This window comes from Dipodomys merriami, unplaced genomic scaffold (genome assembly GCF_024711535.1).
Source record: "Dipodomys merriami isolate MVZ:Mamm:240054 unplaced genomic scaffold, mDipMer1.0.p SCAF_122, whole genome shotgun sequence".
Classification (NCBI taxonomy): Eukaryota; Metazoa; Chordata; class Mammalia; order Rodentia; family Heteromyidae; genus Dipodomys; species Dipodomys merriami.
In genome coordinates this window covers 2749031-2768861 of record NW_027202516.1, presented here as the reverse complement: position 1 = coordinate 2768861, position 19831 = coordinate 2749031, and the positions used below count along the sequence as shown (strand labels likewise).

At 50.1% G+C, this 19831-nt stretch overlaps 1 protein-coding gene across 1 annotated transcript; it reads right to left on the bottom strand.

The window, feature by feature from the left end:
* Positions 1-7617: 7617 nt before the first annotated feature.
* Positions 7618-18512, bottom strand: LOC138823746 (glutathione S-transferase A2-like). The gene is made up of 7 exons (XM_070017297.1): positions 18407-18512; positions 14478-14582; positions 13838-13889; positions 12523-12655; positions 10289-10430; positions 8584-8715; positions 7618-7825 (listed from the first exon to the last, which is right to left on the bottom strand). The coding sequence occupies exons 2-7, from the start codon at positions 14559-14561 to the stop codon at positions 7703-7705; spliced, it is 666 nt and encodes a 221-aa protein (XP_069873398.1). The 5' UTR covers positions 14562-14582; positions 18407-18512; the 3' UTR covers positions 7618-7702.
* Between the last annotated feature and the right edge of the window lie 1319 nt (positions 18513-19831).

Sequence of the window (19831 nt, the reverse complement as noted above, 5' to 3'; positions counted from 1 at the left end):
ATGTCTGCTGAGTTCTGAAGGATCGACTCCTGCCTTATTCTTCCAGCTCAGACAAGTCACCAGGAGCACACGAACCGGCTGGTCCACACACATGCCTGACCCCAGGCAGGTGATTCTAACGGAGGCCTGGACGAAAGTCCCCGTCACCCCAAGCCAGACATTCCATTCTGGACCTACCAGAAAATCTCTGGCTCTAGCCCCACAGTCATTACAGCCTGATTCTCACTCCTTTGTTTCCTTGTTAAGCCTCATATAAACCTGGCCCCCGAATCCAATCCCTGACACAACCTCCAAACCCCACAGAAAGGTCTGTGTCCCTCGCTGGCAATCAACAGTCCCAGACAGTTGACAATTGAGTCTGGTCTATTCCTTTTCTATTCTCTTCCATTTTCCTAACAGTTACTATCTTTCCATTTGGCATGGACACACGTCTTGTGTGTGAGGCTTTGTGACTGGACAGCTATTCTGCTTCGGAATGAACACGTACAAGGGCGAATAAATGCAGCAGTGGTACACACTGGACACTATATTGAAAATAAACTATTCAACTTATGGGTGGGGCTGGGAGGGAAAAACTGGAAGACAGCAAGAGAAAGGGTGACAATCAAAAAAGAAACATGTTCTTTACCTGACTTGATTTAACTGTAACCCCTCCGCACATCATCTTTAAAATAACAATAAAAATGTGTAAAAAGAATAAACATGTACTAAATGACTTTATCTCCATTATGATCTTGCCTTCAGAGGCGTTACCATATCCTATTCATCTAACAATGCTCTGTGTGTAGGTAAGTATGAGAGAGAAACAGAGATTCAGAAAGTGCATAGTGGGGCTGGAACTCGGGCCTGAACCCTGTCCTCTAGCGTTTTCACTCAAAGCTGGTGTTTTACCACTTTGGGACACAGCTGCACTTCAGGCTTTTTGGTGGTTCGTTGGAGATGAGAGTCTCACGGACTTTCCTGCCCCGGCTGGCTTTGAATCACCATCATCAGATCTCAGCCTCCTGAGTAGCTAGGATGACAGGCGTGAGCCATGATGCCGGGCTCACGGTGATTTTAATTTCCCCCATTCCTTCTGTGTTTAATAACTGGGTTCTATGAGGCAGAGCAATCCCCTCTTCTTTATCCTGTTATTTGTTTGGGCAATTATTTAAGCACGCCTGAAGGACTGAATAGGAGTTTTATTCTCTAGTTGCAGTTTGATATTATTTATCTGTCTATGAGGAGGCTTGCCTTGTTCCAGGCCTGAGCTTTGGCAGCTCCTTCCTGCAGGATCTATGCCCCGACTCGAAGGCCCTTCTTTGTACACAAAGGTATTTTCTGCAGAAAGATGTCCCGGGCTTATCTTCATTCCTTCTGTCTCAGCCTTAAATGTAGCATTTCTTCAAGGTGCTTTCTCACATTTCCTTGGGGGAAATATTCCACACTGGAACAGGAGCTGGGGGTCCTTTCTGCTTCTCAAGTCTCCAAGGGCACAGATACACTCACCACTCTGCTCACACGCAGCACGTGCATGTGTGTGTGCGCAAACAGACACACACACCCCCACTCCTGCATGTATTCATCTTTGTGCAGCATACACTTCTTTTTACCTCAATCCCTCCACTATCCAGTGAAAATGCGGTTTCTACAGTGTTCAGGTGGAAAGCCCCTGCCAGGCAGGGCCAGCCAATTCGACACAAGTCCTGTTCATTCAGGGTCCGGGCAGGTAGCTGTCCACGTCTAAACCCTGGAAGCAGCTCATGTCTGTCTACAGGAGACAGCCCCGCGCCAGGGCTCCTGGAAGAAGGGACCAAGAGCCTCCTCACTGTCCAGGGAGGCCACAGAGCTGAGTCCACGGAACCCAGGCGGATCTCCAGGAGTGTGTGGCAGACACTCACTCTCCGGTGCAGCTGTCCGCCTGCTCACCCGCCTGGGCTTTGCCCCACAGTGGATCCCAGGCAACTTGACCAGCCTTTCGTTGGCTGCCAAACCAAACTCAGTTTTCCAGTCCCAGAGGAAGATGAGCCACATCTTGGTGGCCTGACCTACAAAGCTGCCGTTCTTTCAGACTGGGCTCCCCACCGCGTCCCTTCCCTCCTCAGCCTCTACAGACACCACTTCTGCCTGTACCAGCCAGTGCGTCACACAGGCAGGCAGCGCTTGGAGTAAGCAGCCGCTCTAAGCAAGGTGCCTGGTCCTTAGACTTGCTGGAGGAGCAGCCTTCCCACCCAGCCCTGAAAAGCCCAGGTGAGAGAGGCCATTCACAGGAGTGCAGATGACCTGCTGGGAAGCCTTGGGAGAGCCTGTGCTAACCTTTGACTTCCCCTGAGTGGTCTGATTCTGATTCTGCCTTGATTGTCTCCATAAATGGTCTGAGTCGCTGGCCTCTGAGTATCTCCCTACAGGGAAAATTCAAGGCCTAACCAACCCCTGTGTGGACTGTTCAAGCTGAGTGCTGCACTACTTCCTTCCATGGAAAGTTCTGCGCGCACCTGCGTCCTCCCATATATGGTCTGTATTTGTTTAAGGCTTGGTCTCCCTCAAGCATGTGGTTTTTTATCTTTGTTAAAGCTTGATCCCGGGCTGCAGGTCTCTCAGACAGGACTCTGCCTGCCCAGCCCGCTCCCCACAGGGGCTCCCAGTGTGACTTCTCAAAATGTGGCTTCTCTGTTTCTCACCACCCAGTTCTGGTACAACACTCCCAGGGCCCTGTACCCTGCGTCCTGGACTCTGGAACTTTCTGCCTCCATACCCTTCAGGAGCCATTACTGCCTTCAGGGTGAAGCCTAAACCTGGAAACCACTTAGAAAGCCTGCATGGTCCTCCCGTGTTTACTCCCGGCCTTTCTGCAGCTCTCCTCCTCCCTCTTCCAGACACCTTCCGGCCCCTGGTCCTGGCTCCCTCCTCCTCCTGCCCTCTCAGGCTCTGCACACACCTCACTGCTCAGGCTCTGCACACACCTCACTGCGGGCTGCAAGCATTCCTGGTGCAGCCGGGGCAGCCCCCTCTCAGTGTGGTGGCTCGTCCACAAGCCTAGTTTCTGCCTGGCTCGCTTCCAGACCACAGCACTGGCACTGAATACCATGCAGGTGAAGATGAATTATAGCCTTTGCTGTGCAGATAACAATCCTTACTCTATACCTCTCCTATGGAAAGAGACACTGAGTAAGAGCAGAGGTCAGGGCCCTAGGGTACATAGAAGCCATACGTGTTCATATATATTCAACGTTACCCATTACATCCCCAGGCCTATATATGCTCTATGATGCCCACCTCTTATCTATTTAGGTTGATGACACTGTAGGGAATAACGGTGAATGATGGTTATCTTCAGTTTGAGGAATTACAGTGGGGTATGTGGGAGGGTGTGCGGATGCACATTAGGCTCCTTTGTAAGTATTATGCAATTTGGAAAAGAGATACTGTCACATTTTAAAAAGGCAATTGGTAAACCTGTTGTAAGGTGAGAAAACAGAGAAGCCACATTTTGAGAAGTCAAACCTTGGAGTCTTCATTGGAGCGCTCACAGTCTACAGGCAGCCCAATTGTTATGAAGGCTTGAAGCCCATAAATACGCTTCACACTGCTAGGAAACTGAGCCATGAGGGCCAGAGAGGAAAGAAAGAACAAACAATACCGCAGAAGGTGGGAGACTGCCAGCACCAGATCGGCCCCCTGGGCTGCAGGCCTTTGTAACCACTGGCTGCCTGCAGACTGCTGACACTCCAAGAAGGACTCCAAGACTTGATGTTTCAAAATGTGGCTTTTCTGTTTCCTCGCCTTGTAACACAGCAAAGCTTCTCAGCTCCAACGGAGAGCTGAGGTGGGACGCAGTGTTGACTAAGAACAACCAAGAGACAGGAACATGTGGCAGGGCATCGGGTACCTGAGCTGGTCCACACCTAAACAGGGTCAGGTCAGGGGGCAGGGTCCCAGCACTGGACTAACAGGTTCAGTAATCTACCGGCCAAATGGCCACCTGTGCCTCCTGGGACTCAGGCACGCCCATCACCTGGGAGGTGGGGGCTTCCCCTCCCCCACCATGAAGACAAGATGCCTGACCCCACCAGCCACCACGTGGCCAGGATGGTGCCAGCCAGACCTGATCGCCCTATTCAGAACAATCAGAACAATCAAGTATTTCTATATAATGATTATAGAGGTTTGAAGTTTAGCTCAGTGTCAGAGCCCTTGGTGTAGCACGTATGAAGGCTTGGGGCTGGTCACCAACACTGAATGTTTAAATATCGCTGAGGATACAAATATGTTGGCACATTTCCCCAAGGAGAGAGAGAGAGGAAGAGAGAGAGAGAGAGTAAAAAAGTATAGGACATGGGAAATAATGTGTGCTTGCATTGTGAGAATGGGGACCAATTCATTTTCTTTTAAAATGCTGCAGAATTTTGCAATAAATATAATATTTGAGTGGAAACATAATGTAAGTTCCTACGGCAATAAAATATCAGGAAAGCAGACATAGACACAAGGGAATTTCTTACCCATCAATAGCGGGGGTGGGGTGGGGGGGTGGGGAGAGGGGGATAAGCGGGGGGGGGGGGGGAGAGGGAGAGAGAAATGAAGCAAGAATGAGGAAGGAGGAAATTCACTTTCCCTGAGACTGATTCCAATGACTGTCCATCCCCGCAGGGCTCGGCTCGTGGAGAGCTTGGTGCTTCCCTGGGGTGCCTCGGCCGGCCATCCTGGGGAAGGTTCGGTGGGTTGTTGCTTTGCATTACACTGAGCTGCTTTAGATGGGAAAATTCAACCTCATACTTCACCTTCTAGAAGAGAAGTTCAGGTGTGTCTCAACCTGGCCAAAGATCGACTTATCAAAATACAGTCCAAAGCAAGCACTGGGTCAAAGATGAAAGATAAAAACTCCGGAGAGGAGGTCATTTGGGTTTGAGGTGACTTGTGTCCAACGAACAAACAGACTCAGGTTTTGGCTGTTGGGAAAATGGAGAAGAACAGAAAAGGTATAGGCCAGACTCGGTCCTCAACTGGCTAGGACTGTTGATTGCCAGTGAGGGGCGCAGACCTTTCTGCGGGGTTTGGAGGTTGTGCCAGGGACTGGATTTGGGGGTGGGCTTGTATGGGCCTTAACAAGAAAGCAGAAACAAACAATGGGCTATGGTCTGCTGGAGGCCCAGGGCGGTGTGCTCGGCCAGGCTTAGATTGGAATAACCTGCCTGCAGACAGGCCTATGGTGGACAGATATGTGGTGGACAGACGTGTGGTCAGGCCTGTTCACATGCACCTGGTGTCTTGCCTGACCTCGGGGAATCAGCGGGAGTCAATCCTTCAGAGGGAGGCCCTGTCACTCACCAGCCAGACATCCTCGTGCCCATGAGAGGTCAGGGTTGTAAAGGCGCAGGCTGTTTCCGGACCCTGGAAGTCCTGGCTTCAACAAAACGAAACACTAGTGCCCCAGATCCCCCTGGAGTGCAGCCCTCCCCAGCTTGCCCTAAATGAGTCTCAGTGAACGACAGCACAGAGCTCCCCCGCCCCCACCTCTCCTCCTGCGTGCGGACTTTGTTCCTAGCCAAGGACGCATTGTGAGATGGTGAACCAAGTGTCAGGAATAAAACGATGAAGCACGGTTCACAGCATCTGCGGAGCTGCAGTCTACAGCAAGTGTCAGCCTGCTTCGTCCCTGACCCCTCCCCCAGACAGAGGGCCACGCCGCCGGCAAGGCTCTAAGGAGCTGGGCGCCGCCTGGAGTCGGGGTCTCCTTGTCTCTTCCTCACCCCACACCCAATCACCGTCAGGTTCACTGGTTTTCCTGGGTGGTTTTGAACCTGTCTTCCTCCCCCTCTTCCTCCTCTGTCACCTGCAGCCCCCCCCCCCCTTCGGGAACCATCCTCGCCTCCGCTTCTCCACACACATCACTGAGGATGCTTCAAATTCAGGGAACCCTCCGGATGCTTGAGCACTAAGAGGATGACAACGCTCTAGAAATGATTCTCTTGGCAACGCAGCGTGTCACTGCCTCCCGTGGGTGTCATGCCCGATCCATGGGGTCCCCGGCCCCCACAAGGTACGTCCAGGACAGAAGTTCCTCCTGATCATCACTCTGTGCTTGGGAGCAAAACTTCTAGAAGCTTCTCTACTAAATTCACTTTGTAGTCCTTAGGGGCATAGACAGGGTTATGATTGCCTCAATCAGATTCACAGTGGATATGGTGAGGGGCTGTTGCAAACCACCATGGACCCCAAAAATGAGCACCTTAACTCATCACCACTGGGAGCAAGGAAGTGATGGAAACTGAACCGTGACACTGGTGTGGGAGGCCCTGGGGGGCCTGTGGCTCTCCCCAGCAACAGATGCCCCCAAGTCCCATTCACAGGATCTTGCTTATTATTAGACAGGGTATGTGTAGCAAGCAAGGGAGCAATCTCCTTGAAGTTAAGACACCAGCATGTGAAACAATCCCAGGAGCAGTGACCTCCTTATCTTACAAAAAGAGGCAAGCAGCAAACAACCACAGTTTGCATAAGCCTTTACCCAATTCCAAGGTCCAAGGAAGTTTGGATTCTGATTAACTCACACTTAGGGCAGAATCTGGGGTCTCTGTAATGCTAGGAGCCATTGATTTTTCTCAGGCCACTCCCAGCTGTCAGAGAGTCAGAGAAAGACATTCCAGTTTTCTTTATCAGACCTCGCGGCTCAGCATTCATAGGAAATCTTCAGTCAATTCATACACACAAGAGGAGCCTTGCAAGAGAGGGAATTATGTGAAGAAACAACTAGGGATGTTTCCACTCATTTTTTTTTTTTTGTTGTTGGTCATGGGGCTTGAACTCTGGGCCTGGGCGCTGTCCCTCAGCTCTTCAGCTCAAGGCTAGCGCTCTACCACTTGAGCTACAGCGCCACTTCTGGTTTTCTGGTGGTTTATTGGAGATAGGAGTCTCACGGTCTCTCCTGCCCGGGCTGGCTTTGAACCTCGATCCTCAGATCTCAGCCTCCTGAGTAGCTAGGATTACAGGCATGAGCCACCAGCACCCGGCCCACTCATTTTTTAAGACAAGGAACAAGGAATGCATGAAGGAAGGGCAGGAAAGCCAGATCTCTGAGCTATGCCATAAATGCCTGGGGTGCTGAAGGAGAAATCGGGGCGAGGTGGGGAGTGGCAGCCTGGTGGGAGAGGAGAGCCGTGTAGGAACTTGTTCATGTGCAGGAACTCCAGCCCCATGTGCAGCCTCCAGGTATCAGAGCCATTCTCTGTCCTGGGGTAATGGATGGGCACCGCTCCCCAAGGATTTCCAAAGCATTTGTCATGTGGGAAAAAGAGGCCAAATGGCCTCTCTTTTCTTCTTTAAATGTTTAACTTTTAAATTTCTTTTTCTTTTGATTAAAAATCATTCTTGCACTTTTTACCCTACTCCTTTTTGCCCTCCTTTTTTTTTGAAGTTTGTCTTCTAATTTCCTTTTTTAAAATTTTACTTTCTTATATCTCATATTTTTAAATTAATTTACTTTTTTAACTTCTTCATTCGTTCTACATTATCTGCTTCTTTTCTGCTATCAGAGCTGTCTTTTTTTCTTACTTTATTCCTTGGTCTATTTTGCTTTAAAGCCATCCTCTCTATCTGCTGGGCTGGGACTGACACTCAAGCACCTGGGTATGCACAGGATTTGTAAGACTTTTTTTGTTTAATCCCAGAGTAGTGTGAGTCAACATATACATGGAACACTGTAGCATGGCAAACTTCAGCTCTGTTAAAGCCTGAAAATCTTCCTTGCTTCTTCTATAGCCTTCTCATCAAGGGGAGGCTTTCTCTGGCTGCCGGGCTGCAGGAACTTCTTCACGTTGGGGAGGTTGCTGATCCTGGTCTTCAAGGCCTGCAACACAGAAAGCAGAGCCTCAGAGAGGAGCCCACAGTCCACCCAGGGATGAGCACCTCCCAGGAGTCCGAAGCCATCTTGGACCAAGCCCAGTTCAAGGTGGAGGTTGGGAACAGAGTCCCAGGGAACATAAGGGGCAGAACACAGAGCTCAACAGCACCATCCTCAAAGACCTCTACTGAGACTTCATTCCGCTCATAGGTTGCACCCGCCTGCAAGTTGTAAATCTTGTAGATCCGCTTTCCTATTTCAGAAGGAGAACACTGACTATTTTAGGTGTCAAGAGAAAGGAAACATCCAAACGGTGATAAAAAGGCAGGAAAATCCATTTGAACAATGTACGCGGGGCAGGAAGCATTGAAGAAAGAAATACAAGGCTGAACAGCTGAGGGCTCAGTTTGAGCTGGAAAGAGACTTGCTCAGATGCAACCAGCGTGAAAACACAAGGACACAGGGGACCAAGGAGAGCCCCGAGAGGCAGGGGGTGAGCGCACAACAGCACAGGCCAGGGAGAGGACCCCGGGCCTGGGTCCATCTCAGGAGAAAAGGAAAAGTGCTCTTCTTTGAGAAATGTGTCACTCAAACCTCCTTGCGTAAAGATTACGCTCATGCCTCAAACGCAGGATACAGAGGCCCCGTTGGAGGCCTAAGGGGATGGTCTGGTCCTCACCAGTCTGTTTTGTATTCTCCTAGTGAGGCGTGGGGCTGCCGCCTGAGGGCTCTGGAAGGCTCTGGAAGGCTCTGGAATGCCTCACCTGCAGCAGAGGGAAGCCGGCCAGAAGGCTGGCGTCCAGCTCCTCAATGTAGTAGAGAAGTTCCACCATGTGGATGTCAGCCCTGCTCAGCCTGTTGCCGACCAGGTAGTCTTGTCCGTGGCTCTTCAACACCTGCAGAATTGGACGAGTCGGAATGTGAGCTCATGCTCCCTCCTGATGACCCCCTGGGAATAAGTACCACGTCAGACCCTTCTGTGTTTCTGTCCTAAAAGGCTGCAGCCCTGTGGCCTCCCACCCCCCGTGAACAGTAATCACACCTCCACGCAGCGCCTTTCTCTGTCACGGCATCACAAGGGATTCTCCTCTGGCCTGCTCTTCTCATCTGCTGCTCACCTCTGGGGGATCTCAAGTAGGACTGGTTGGACTTGAACTCAGCATCTCCCTGGCAAAATTGACTATTACTTCTCATTTACACTGGGTCAAAATCGCCATTCTGAAGGGTCTCCGGTGAAAGGCACTGAGGTTGCAGCTTAACTTGTGCAGATGAAAGATGAATTTATCAAGAGTCGACAAAGACACCACCACCAAATGTTAATTTTGCTATTTAGGTTGGTGGTCTATATTCACGAAACACTTATTTCAACCTTCCTGGGCGTATGGCATTTACGTAACAAAGCTTGGGACTGTGTGTGATATTTACTAAGTGTTCCCTATTTATAGAAATGGCTGAAAATAAAAAGGGAAAGCCTTATCAACTAAAGCTAAGCAACTACTAAAGTTTTCAGTAAATGCCGTATCACCCTATGTGCACATGCAGAGAGAATGTGGATATTTACTTGGTACAACACAAACGCTGTGGTTTAATGTACATAATTCACATTTGGGCAGGGAGTTCCTTCTCTCCTCACAGAGCAGAAGTCTGGAGCAGCCAGGGCCGGCAGGCTGGTGTCGGTGAGACCGGCCTTAAGCCATGCCTGTGTGGATAAAACTGTTTCTAAAATCTCCCTGTTCTCATAGAGCAGTCAGCAGCAAATCAGCTTTTGTAAATGAAGGAATAATGTGGGTTTGTTTAATAGGGGGGTGGAATTAAAGAGTTTATACTTTCATTCACTTGTCAGATTCCCACACTCATGTTTCATTCAATTTTTTGCTTAGCTAAGTCGAAGGGGTTTGAAACGTCCCTGCTTTGCTTTCTAAGAGGAGACCCTAGCTGAGATCAGTAATACCTGTCATTTGTGTAGCTTTCCTCTCAACTCGACCTCCAAAACCTGGTCAAATAGTTTTTAACAGCTAATAGTCTTTTCCTAACTCCTCCTCTACATCACCCACCCCCTCTCCTCTTGTTTGACTCTGATTCTTTCTTGGAGACTGAAATATTCTCCGCAGCTGCTCTCCTCCTCTCTACACGGGGTGGCAGAATGTTCTGTTTTGTGTGACAGTCTTTGCTTGGCTCCTGAGTTCCAGTCCATGGAGATCTGCAGGGTCCAGTCCCACCTGCAGTGAGTCTCAGAGCCCTCCCCTGATAGGATTTAGTTACAACCATGAAGTCTATAGAGGACTGACTACCAGAGGTGTGATCAAGAAATTCTGCCGAACAATGTTAACGTAGGACGCTGGATACCATGTTCCTCACAGTCCGTGTATCCACAATGCCTGTGCTGGTCTTCAGGAAGGTTCTCTGGGTGTAAAGCTCAACCCCGTCAGGACAACTCAACCACTCAGAGTCCTCAAACTCTTCACTTACTTTTTCAAAGGTGACCAAGTAGCGGTTTTTTGTCCTGTCTTTGATCAGGGCGATCTTGGCTTCTCTTTGGTCTGAAGGAGTGAGTGGTAGAGTCATGAGCATTTCACCCAAATCTGCCACACCTTCTGTGTACATATCAATCCTAAAAGACAAAAACATCCACCAGTCAAGCGTTGCCGCCTTTAATTTCCGTTCTAAAACTTAAGAGAAGCCAGTGGTGGTGACTTGTGCTCATCATGCCAGCTACTGAGGAGCCCGAGACTGGAAAGACAGATGTTCGTGTCCATCCCAGGCTCCGTGTTCACCAAAACACAGCGAGAACTTGGATAGAGAGACTCAATTCACCTCACTTATGAGGGAAAAGCAGCAAAAGAAAGATTGTAGTCCAGGCTTAAATGCAAGACCTAGACAAAATACAAGCACAGTAAAAGAGAGGTAGAGGTATGACTCACGTGGCGGGCTGCCGGCCTGTTAGGTGCAAGTACCTGAGTCCATACCCTGGCACTTAAACCACAGAAGATGCCGCAGAGTCTGTGGCCATCTTCTCCGGCTCCTGTCTGCTCCTGCCTCATCCCTTTGTACACCAGGCTTGTTTTCATGTCTATTGACAGACATTCTCCCTCAGTTTCTCATAAGACACACGTCAGAGCCTTCCTCGCGTGTCATCTTCCAATTCCAGCCATGTCTACTTCTCAAGGCTGCCTAAAAGAACCAATCACCGCTACACTGCTCAGCTACAACCCAGGGCATGTTTTAGGAGATGTGTATTCCTATGGTGTCAACCTGACTTTTCTACTATTCTTGGGGGGGGTCATCCTTATTGTCAGATATTTTCATATATCCATGGTTGCCAGCTCTTTAAAATATAATAATCATGACTGGGCGGTGGGGGCTCCCGCCTGTAATCCTAGCTACTCAGGCGGCTGAGATCAGAGGATCTCAGTTTAAAGCCAGCCTGAACTGGGAAGGCCATGGGACTCTTATCTCCAATTGTCCACCAAAAAACAAAACAAAAGCAAAACCTGGAAGTGGAGCTGTGGTTCAAGGGACAGAGTGCTAGCCTTGAACAAAAATGCTCAAGGACAGTTCCCAGGCCCTGCATTCAAGCCTGGCACAAAATAACAACAGTAATAATAATCATAGTGTATTACACAATCCTAGCATTCTGTGAGCATCAATATTCTTCAGTTTTAAAGCAGTGTATCTCTGTCTCTCCCAGACCACATGTATCTTGGCAGCCATACCCCTTTCCTCTCAGTTCACCCCAAGACAACAAATAATCTATCAGTAGTGATCGGGAAACCATCTCACACAAAATGACTCTCAGTAAGTGGGCTCTGTGTGGTGTAAAATCCGCATTCAAGGTCTGTGTGTTCTAGAGCAGCACTGAAACACTGCTCCATCCCTCTTCCGCGACAAAGCTATTCTTCTGCATGCCCATGGCAGATTTCCTCCATCTGTTCACCCATGATCAGATAGCAGGCTACTCCCACACGTGGAAGTTGTGACGGTTGCTGCTAGCTTCGTGTCTATACAGGCATTAGGAAGCGTGAGTTCCCGCTTTTCCCACAGACACAGAGCTCCGCAGAGATGGAGGGTGAAGCCAACCCTGTTTAACCCTCTGAGGCACTGCCACCAGTGAACGGAAGCAGCTCCTCCACCTCGGGACGTCAACCCCCGGCTTTGGTGCACAGAGTCAGTCCGGCTGCTTTTGGCTTTCAGAACATACTTCAGAGAACTCTGGCATCTTGGGTGCCAGCCTCTATAACCCTCACCAAATTGACCAACACATGGAATGACCCGAGTTCCTGGCTATCATTATTACACTTTCTACAACTTGAGATGGGCTCCCATGGATGGGCCCTTCCCAAAGACTCCTTGCCACCACCCTACGACCCCGGGTCCCTCATCCCAGCTGACGGCAGAAGACCAGCCACTGATGCCCGGGAGCCTTGGGAGCATGACTCTACTATCCTCGGGGCTCTGTAGGTCATCACGGCTGAGCCCTGTGCTGCGTCTGAACACATGATCGCAGATACCTGGGTCCCTCCCCCACCCCACACACATTTATTCTTCCCTCGTCTCCACAGTGATCTTCCGTGACCAGCTCAGTATGTGTACCCAGGACCAGCCCGCTGCTGGCCACAGTCCCCAGCCATGGGCCTGCTCCTACTAGCAGGACCCGAATTCTCCCTGGGCTATCGATGGATGTAAGATCAGGAAGTTCACCGTACAGGGCTCTCTCCTTCGCGTCTTTCCCGTAGAGGTTGTATTTGGTGGCGATGTAGTTGAGAATGGCTCTGGACTGCACCAGCTTCATGCCGTCCATCTCCACCATGGGCACCTGCTGGAACATCAAGCTCCCATCTTTTGGGAAAAGGAGAAGAGGAGTCAATGAAATGTCTTCACTGAACACCCTACGCTTTCAGAACAAGAAAAGGCTTCCTGACGCAACTGAAGGAACAGAAAGGACAGCCAGCAAAAACGATCACACTTTTACACAAATCGGAGACTTTATGCTTAGTTTTCTTTCTATCTTTCTTTCTTTCTTTCTTTCTTTCTTTCTTTCTTTCTTTCTTTCTTTCTTTCTTTCTTTTCTTTCTTTCTTTTTCTTTCTTTTCTTCCTTCCTCCCTCCCTTTCTCTCTCTTTCTTTCTCTCTTTTTTTCTTTCTCTATTTCTTTTTTCTTCTGTTGGTCCTAGAGTTTAAATTCAGGGCCTGGGTACTCTCCCTGAGCTCTTTTGTGCAAGGCTAGTGCTCTACAACTTTCAGCCACAGCTCCACTTCTGGTTTTCTGGTGGTTTATTGGAGATCAGAGTCTCATGGACTTTCCTTCCCAGGCTGGCATTGAACCTCAATCCTCAGATCTCAGCCTCCTGAGTAGCTAGGATGATAGGTGTAAGCCACCAGTGCTTGGATTCTTTTTCTTATATCTATTTTCTTTTGGGTTTTAAACCTACTTCATTTGGCTTTTATGTCCAATGCAGACCCATAATGGATTTCTGTGTATTTTGTGTTTAATCTATTTCTGGATACTCTAGGAAGGTTAAGAGAGCATGCAACTGGGTTCTGGGAAAATACCACTAAGAAGGAAGTGTCCAAATAACTCCACGGCATTCGCGCTGTTCACGATGGGTTCTGAGAGTGCTTTCTAGGACGAGGCCCCACGCTGCGCTCCTCCACACTTGCACTGAAGGGGGGAGCTCGTCACAAGCCAAATGACAAAACAGAGGTACCTGCCCCTTCTGGTCCTCCTCTGACTAAAGGCATGGCCCTGTGTGGGCTGGGGTGGAGGGCACTGGCAGACTCTGAGCTAACAGAAGCTCATTCTGGGAGAATAACTCAGGAGAGCATGGAGAACACGTTCAGAGATTCCGGAGGGAAGACCCGGAGCGGCCCGGTCCTTTTCAGCATCACGGAGCTGTCAGCCTGCCTCCCCCCACACCCCCTCTGCCTCTTGACCATCTCCAGCCATCCCTGTGCGCCATGCTGCTGGGCCATGCTAGACACGATCGTCAGGAATGCATGGATGGTTGGATGGCTGCCTTACCGTTCCTTAACTTGTCCAAGTCTTCCGGAGATTCTATGAACTTCTCTTCAAACTGCCAGCAGAAGTAAATAAGCTTGTGTTAGTGCATTCTGTCATCCTATAGGCCAAGTGAGCCTTGTCTGGAAATGACTGTGGAGAAGTAACGGTGTCTACATTGAGTGGACACAGAGGAACCTGACTGGGCAGATCTGCATCACCAAATCTCATCTGGTCAGGCAAGTCTACTTCTTTCTTACTAAACAGAGATAATTTTATTTAAAACAAAACTAATCATATAGGTTTTGTTTGTTTTGTGTGTGTGTGTGTGTGTGTGTGTGTGTGTGTGTGTGCACGCGCGCGCGCGTGCTGGTCCTGGAGCTTGGGCATTGTCCTTGAGCATTTTTTGATCCAGGCTTGTGTCCTATCACGTTGACCCACAGCTCCCCTTCAGGATTTTTGGTGACAATTAGAGATCAAAGCCTCCTGGGCTTTTCTGCTCAGACAGACTTCCAACCTCCGTCCTGAGATCTCAGCCTCCTGAGTAGCTAGGATTATGGGCATGAGCCACTGGCGCCCAGCTTCACAGGCTGCTTTGTTATGAACAGCTGTCTTAGCCAGGTCATGGCTAGGTCCAATGAAGATGTCCCAGCTCAGAACGTACCTCCACGCCAGCCGCGGCCAGCAGCCAGCGGATGGACTCCATCCGGCCCCGGCCGTTGAAGTAGTGAAGCACAGGCTTCCCCATGTCGGCAGGTTCTCAGTTCCCCTAAACGTGAATGAGTGAACAAATAAGTCAGGGAAGTAAAAGGCGTTTCGGGGCAGACAGTTAATAAGGCAGTATCACACGAAGAATATTTTATCTGGCTTTTACACAGAAGGACCAGAAGAGTTCCAGAAAGATCTCCAGTGGCCCACGTTCCCTCCCGTGGAGTGAGCAGCTGACAGCTCCTGTCCCGCAGTGGGCCGGCAGGAGTAGGCGTCTGCATGGTCACACAGACAGACTGATGTCTGCATGGTCACACAGACAGACTGATGTCTGCATGGTCACACAGACAGGCTGATGACTGCATGGTCACACAGACAGACTGATGTCTGCATGGTCACACAGACAGACTGATGTCTGCATGGTCACACAGACAGACTGATGTCTGCATGGTCACACAGACAGGCTGATGTCTGCATGGTCACACAGACAGGCTGATGTCTGCATGGTCACACAGACAGGCTGATGACTGCATGGTCACACAGACAGGCTGATGTCTGCATGGTCACACAGACAGGCTGGCGGGCACAGGCCCTTTCGCCTCTCATCAGACTTCTTAGAGCTTCTTTTCAGTGGTGTTTTCCAAGCTCTGAACCCTAACCCATTATTAGTGAGTTATAAAACCAGCACTGGGGGTTCCCAGAGCATAGAGACAGACTATCGGCACATATCATCTATGGTAAAGCAACGTTCTGGAGCCATCTTGAGTGCATTTATGCTATGGGTACACACGTGTGGCTGCGTGCTCTGGGTTGGTGGAAAAAATGTACAAAATGCAATCGGCTGCGACCCACAAAAGAAGTCTGACAGCTCTTGTTGCTCTGTTTCGAGGGTTTCCCGTGCCATTGGCCGTTGGGGGTAGATAATTTTTTGTTCTGGGAGATTGCCCTGAGCACAATATATTGACTAACGTACTAGTTACTTAGTATATTACTAAGCAGTCTCCAGGAGCACAGGGCTGGATCCTCTCCACCTCTGGTGATAGCAGCCAAGGACTTCCTTAGACTTTGACCAGTGTCCGCTGGGGAGAAAGTCCCTTCTGGCTGGGAGCCCAAAGAGGAGTCGAGGAGAATACCTTGGCTGACCAGAAAGCTCAGTCATGGGCTAGAGAGCCTGTGGTGGAATACAAACTGGGGCTTGAACTCAGGGCCTGGGCGCTGTCGCGGAGCTTCTTTGTTCTCAAGACTGGCACTCTACCACTTGAGCCACAGTGCCATTTCCAGCTTTTTCTCAGTAGTTTGTTGCAGGTAAGAGTCTCCTGGACTTTCCTGCCAGGGCTGGCTTTAAACTATGATCCTCAGACCTCAACGTCCTGAAGAGCTAGAATGACATGCTTGAACCACCGGTGCCCAGCTTATATGAACGTTTTATCTGTGAAGGTAGCTTAACTGGGCCAGGAAAACCTTTTACTGTTATTTTTTTCTCTCCGTGATGCCTTCTCACCAGTGTTCATATAAATGAATTTCTATTTGCAAAATGTTCCACTGCAATTTCTTCTCTTTGAGCAGTTTCCATGTGACAGGAAATGACCAGAGCTGGCTCTCTGCCTAACGGGGTTTAAAACAAGTCAGGCTGAGGGACGCTAGGAGGAGGGCACAGAATCAGAGGGAAACGGGTAACAAAACACAGTGGGGGGGCCCATCAGCTGCACTGGACATGGGTGGAAGTGAACTAAGCAACTCAAGGCAGCGATGGGAGGGAGGAATGAGAGGGAAGGAGGGAACAGCAGACACTGAGCAGAAGGAAAGACTGTACATATCACCCGATGTGGAAGAAATAGTTGTAGTGTCAACGTTCAAGACCATGATAATGACAATGCTCCTTGTGAAGGTGAAACTGTGTTGGTGGCTTTGGCTAAGTAGCACTATCCCACAGCACTGTGGAATCACTTAATCTCAATAAAGAAATGAAAACAAAATAAAACAAAACAAAAAAACACCAACAAGTCAGGGCCTCAGGCCCGTGGACCCTGGCACTGCAGAATGGGCCCTGCAGAGCTGCGCTTCCTGGGTTCCTGAGATCCCAACCCACGATCTTCATCATCTTAGCCCAGGGAAAAGCTGCCAGGTTGAGAATGAAGAACCCACCCTTTCTGCCACCAGAAGGGGCGGGGGTGAGGGGGGCTCCTATCTGCCAGGTCCAGACTCAGCTTCGCATCCTCAGACATCTGTCTGCCCACCCTGAGAATATCAGCCACCCGGCAGTGCACCAAGACTGCTGCTGGAAACACATCATAAGCGCTTATGATTGGGCACAGTCCCGTTTCTTCTGGTTTTCTATCAAGTCAAGTTGGCTGTGTTCCATCTGCACCAGTGTGGCTTTTTGCAAGTTCTCTCTCTGATTCTGAGGGGTGTTTTGTTTTTCTTTTTATAAGACCTTAGAGTCTGTATAATTTCTCAGTTTGCTGGCTATTCACAAAGTCTTTCTCTGGACCTAGTTCTGTGCTCAAACAAGTGACTTCCTGTTTTATCTCATCATTGCGTTTTCTTGAAAGCTTACATTGTTGTCCCTTGTCCCACCCACTACACTTCTCCGAGGAAGCAGAGAAGTCACATTAGCCATTTGTCTTGGTACGAAGTTCACTTTGCTACGGACAGCTGCAGTGCTCTGTTTTTAATCACTTACCTAACAGAGTGGATCTTTGCGAGCATGGTTAACCTAGAGCAATTATAAACAGGTTCACAGCATAACAACGTAATGAACCTCAGTTATGACCTCTCATCCTCTCTGTTAAACAGAATAACAAAGCCTGGAAATCTACATCAGAAGAACACATTGGGTAAAAGTAATTGTCACTGGCCATGAGTGATTTGCTGGGGCGGCCAGGAAACTTGTCAACTGAATGCAACGTACGCTGTGCTCTGGTGGGCCAGGACCAGAACCTGGCAAGGACGGGCCTTGCTCTGAAGACTCCCTGCCACAGAAAACAACACCAATCTGCCTCACTCTCCTGCAGTCTGCACGTACCGATTGCTGGCATCTGTGCGACTATGTAGCTCAGGCTTTGCTTTGGGTTTAGTGGAGTCCAAAGACTTTTGGAGGAGGAGGAGGAGGAGGAGGAGGAGGAGGAGGAGGAGGGGGAGGAGGAGGAAGAGGAGGAGGAGGAGGAGGAGGAGGAGGAGGGGGAGGAGGAGGAAGAGGAGGAGGAGGAGGAGGAGGGGGAGGAGGAGGAGGAGGAGGAAGAGGAGGAGGGGGAGGAGGAGGAGGAGGAGGAAGAGGAGGAGGAGGAGGAGGAGGAGGAGGAGGAAGAGGAGGAGCAGGGAAGGAAAGAGAAGAGGAGAAAAAAGAGGGAGAGAGAAAATGGGGGGAGGAAGGAGGAGGAAAGAAGATCAAGGAGGAGAAATAATGTGCAACACGGCACCTCGTTACTAGTAGCCAATAGTAACAATAATAGTAGCAATAAGCAAATGAGCGTGAAGCAGGTGTGGAAGGACCGGCAGCAGGCAGTGGTGGCCCGTGTCCACAGTGTGCATCCTGGCTGAGAGGCACAAGATGACCCATTGCTCAGATAACTTTGGCTCCAAGGTCAAGTTCACCCACAGTGTGTGAGTTGGCCTTATTTAAGCCCAGGGCAATGGTGTATCGGATCCTTCCTGAGTCATGTTGGGATATCCTGTTTGACTCAGTAAAACCTGTGCTGGTTCTTTGCCCTCATCTCCTAAAACTTTGGTCATTATGTTTTCTTCAAGAGCTAAGCAATGTGGGGATTCTCTCCTGAGCACCCAGAGAACACACACACTCACAAGGTCACCTTCCAGCCTGGAAAATGTTTTCCCAGTGAGGTAGACAAGAAGACATTAGCAAAGAAATGAGAAGGCAGCACTAACCTGCTGATGTCCCAAACCCTTCCTGCCGGCTTGCCAGGCCCTGTGCGCGATGGCATGGAAGGAGCTTTAATACAGTTACGGCCACTCCCACGGAGGTCATGTGGTCACGTGGACTCAGCACCATGCCACGCTAGAAAAAAGAAATCAATGTAACAGTGTTTGTTTTCAAGATGAGTCATAAGTGCACTCACAAGGGGAACTCTGTCCCAGAAAGTCACTGCAGATCGGTTTTGCCTAGGAAGAGCTCTGCTTAGGTGAAAGATGGGTGGAGAGTCCACGGGGGACAAGGACAGAGCCCAGGGACGTGGGGTCAGGGGCAGCTTGGAAGGCTGCACTGGACATGCTAGCATGGGTCCAAGGATGAAGCATGTTGCGTAACACAAAGTTCCGAGGCAGCTGGCCGAGCGCTCGCAGCCTGGGGTGCAGCCTCAGCCGTGTGTGCTGCTGCGTCAGCCCGGTCCCACGCGGACGCTTCTCTCAAGGGCTGCACTTGGTCTTTCTCAGCCCGGACTCTTGCAGCCTCTGCCTCCTCTGCTCAGAGAACTCCGCTCCCTCCCCTGGGCCTCTGGACCTCCCTCTGATACAACGCCTGTAACGTCTGCTTTTCCCTGGGAGCCCTGAGCAAGCCCAGGTCAGGTGTTGGGAGCCGGAGATGTGAGTTCTTGGAGTCACAGTCCCGAGACTTGTCCCGCTGCCCCAGGCCTGAAGCAGCAGCAGCTGGACGGCCACGAGGCACAGAAAGAGCCAGACATTGAACTCAGCTCTTTCTAACACCGGCCGCCGCTTCCTGCACGGCCAAAGCTGCCGGCGCCTGTGGAAGGCGGCTTGTCAGGAGCCTCTGGACCTGCTCTTCCCTTCCTTACGAAAGCCCTGCAGAAAGAAACACGCTGAACCTGAACTGGGCTCCTCGGGGCTCCTCTAGTCCTTCAGGTTTCTGGGTGCTGACAGTCTACCTGGCCCCCCCTTTCTCTAAGAGGTGTGTGTGTGTGTGTGTGTGTGTGTGTGTGTGTGTGTGTGTGTGTGTGTGTGTGTGTGTGTGTGTGTTCCTCAGTTTCCCACCATCTTCCCTCAATGACAGCGTGTCACCGCTGGTCCACATCTCCAAGGCTGACCCCAGACCTCCATGTACAGGGCTTTGATAAATACACACGCTTCCCTCTGGGATGGAGACCTGCTCCGTGTGCCGTGCAGAGAGAACAGAGAGATGGCCTTGCATGGCCTAGCTCCAACCGTGCTCGCACCACTCACGCCAAGACCAGACTGTGTTGTAGTTCATCAGTCATTACTTCAATGTGCCCTCAAATGCTCTGAAGACTTACATTTTATTTTAGAGTTTATTTTATTGTAAAGATGCTGTACAGAGGGGCTACAGTTATGTGAGTAAGGCAATACTTACATTTTAATGCTACTTTGGCTAGAGAACAC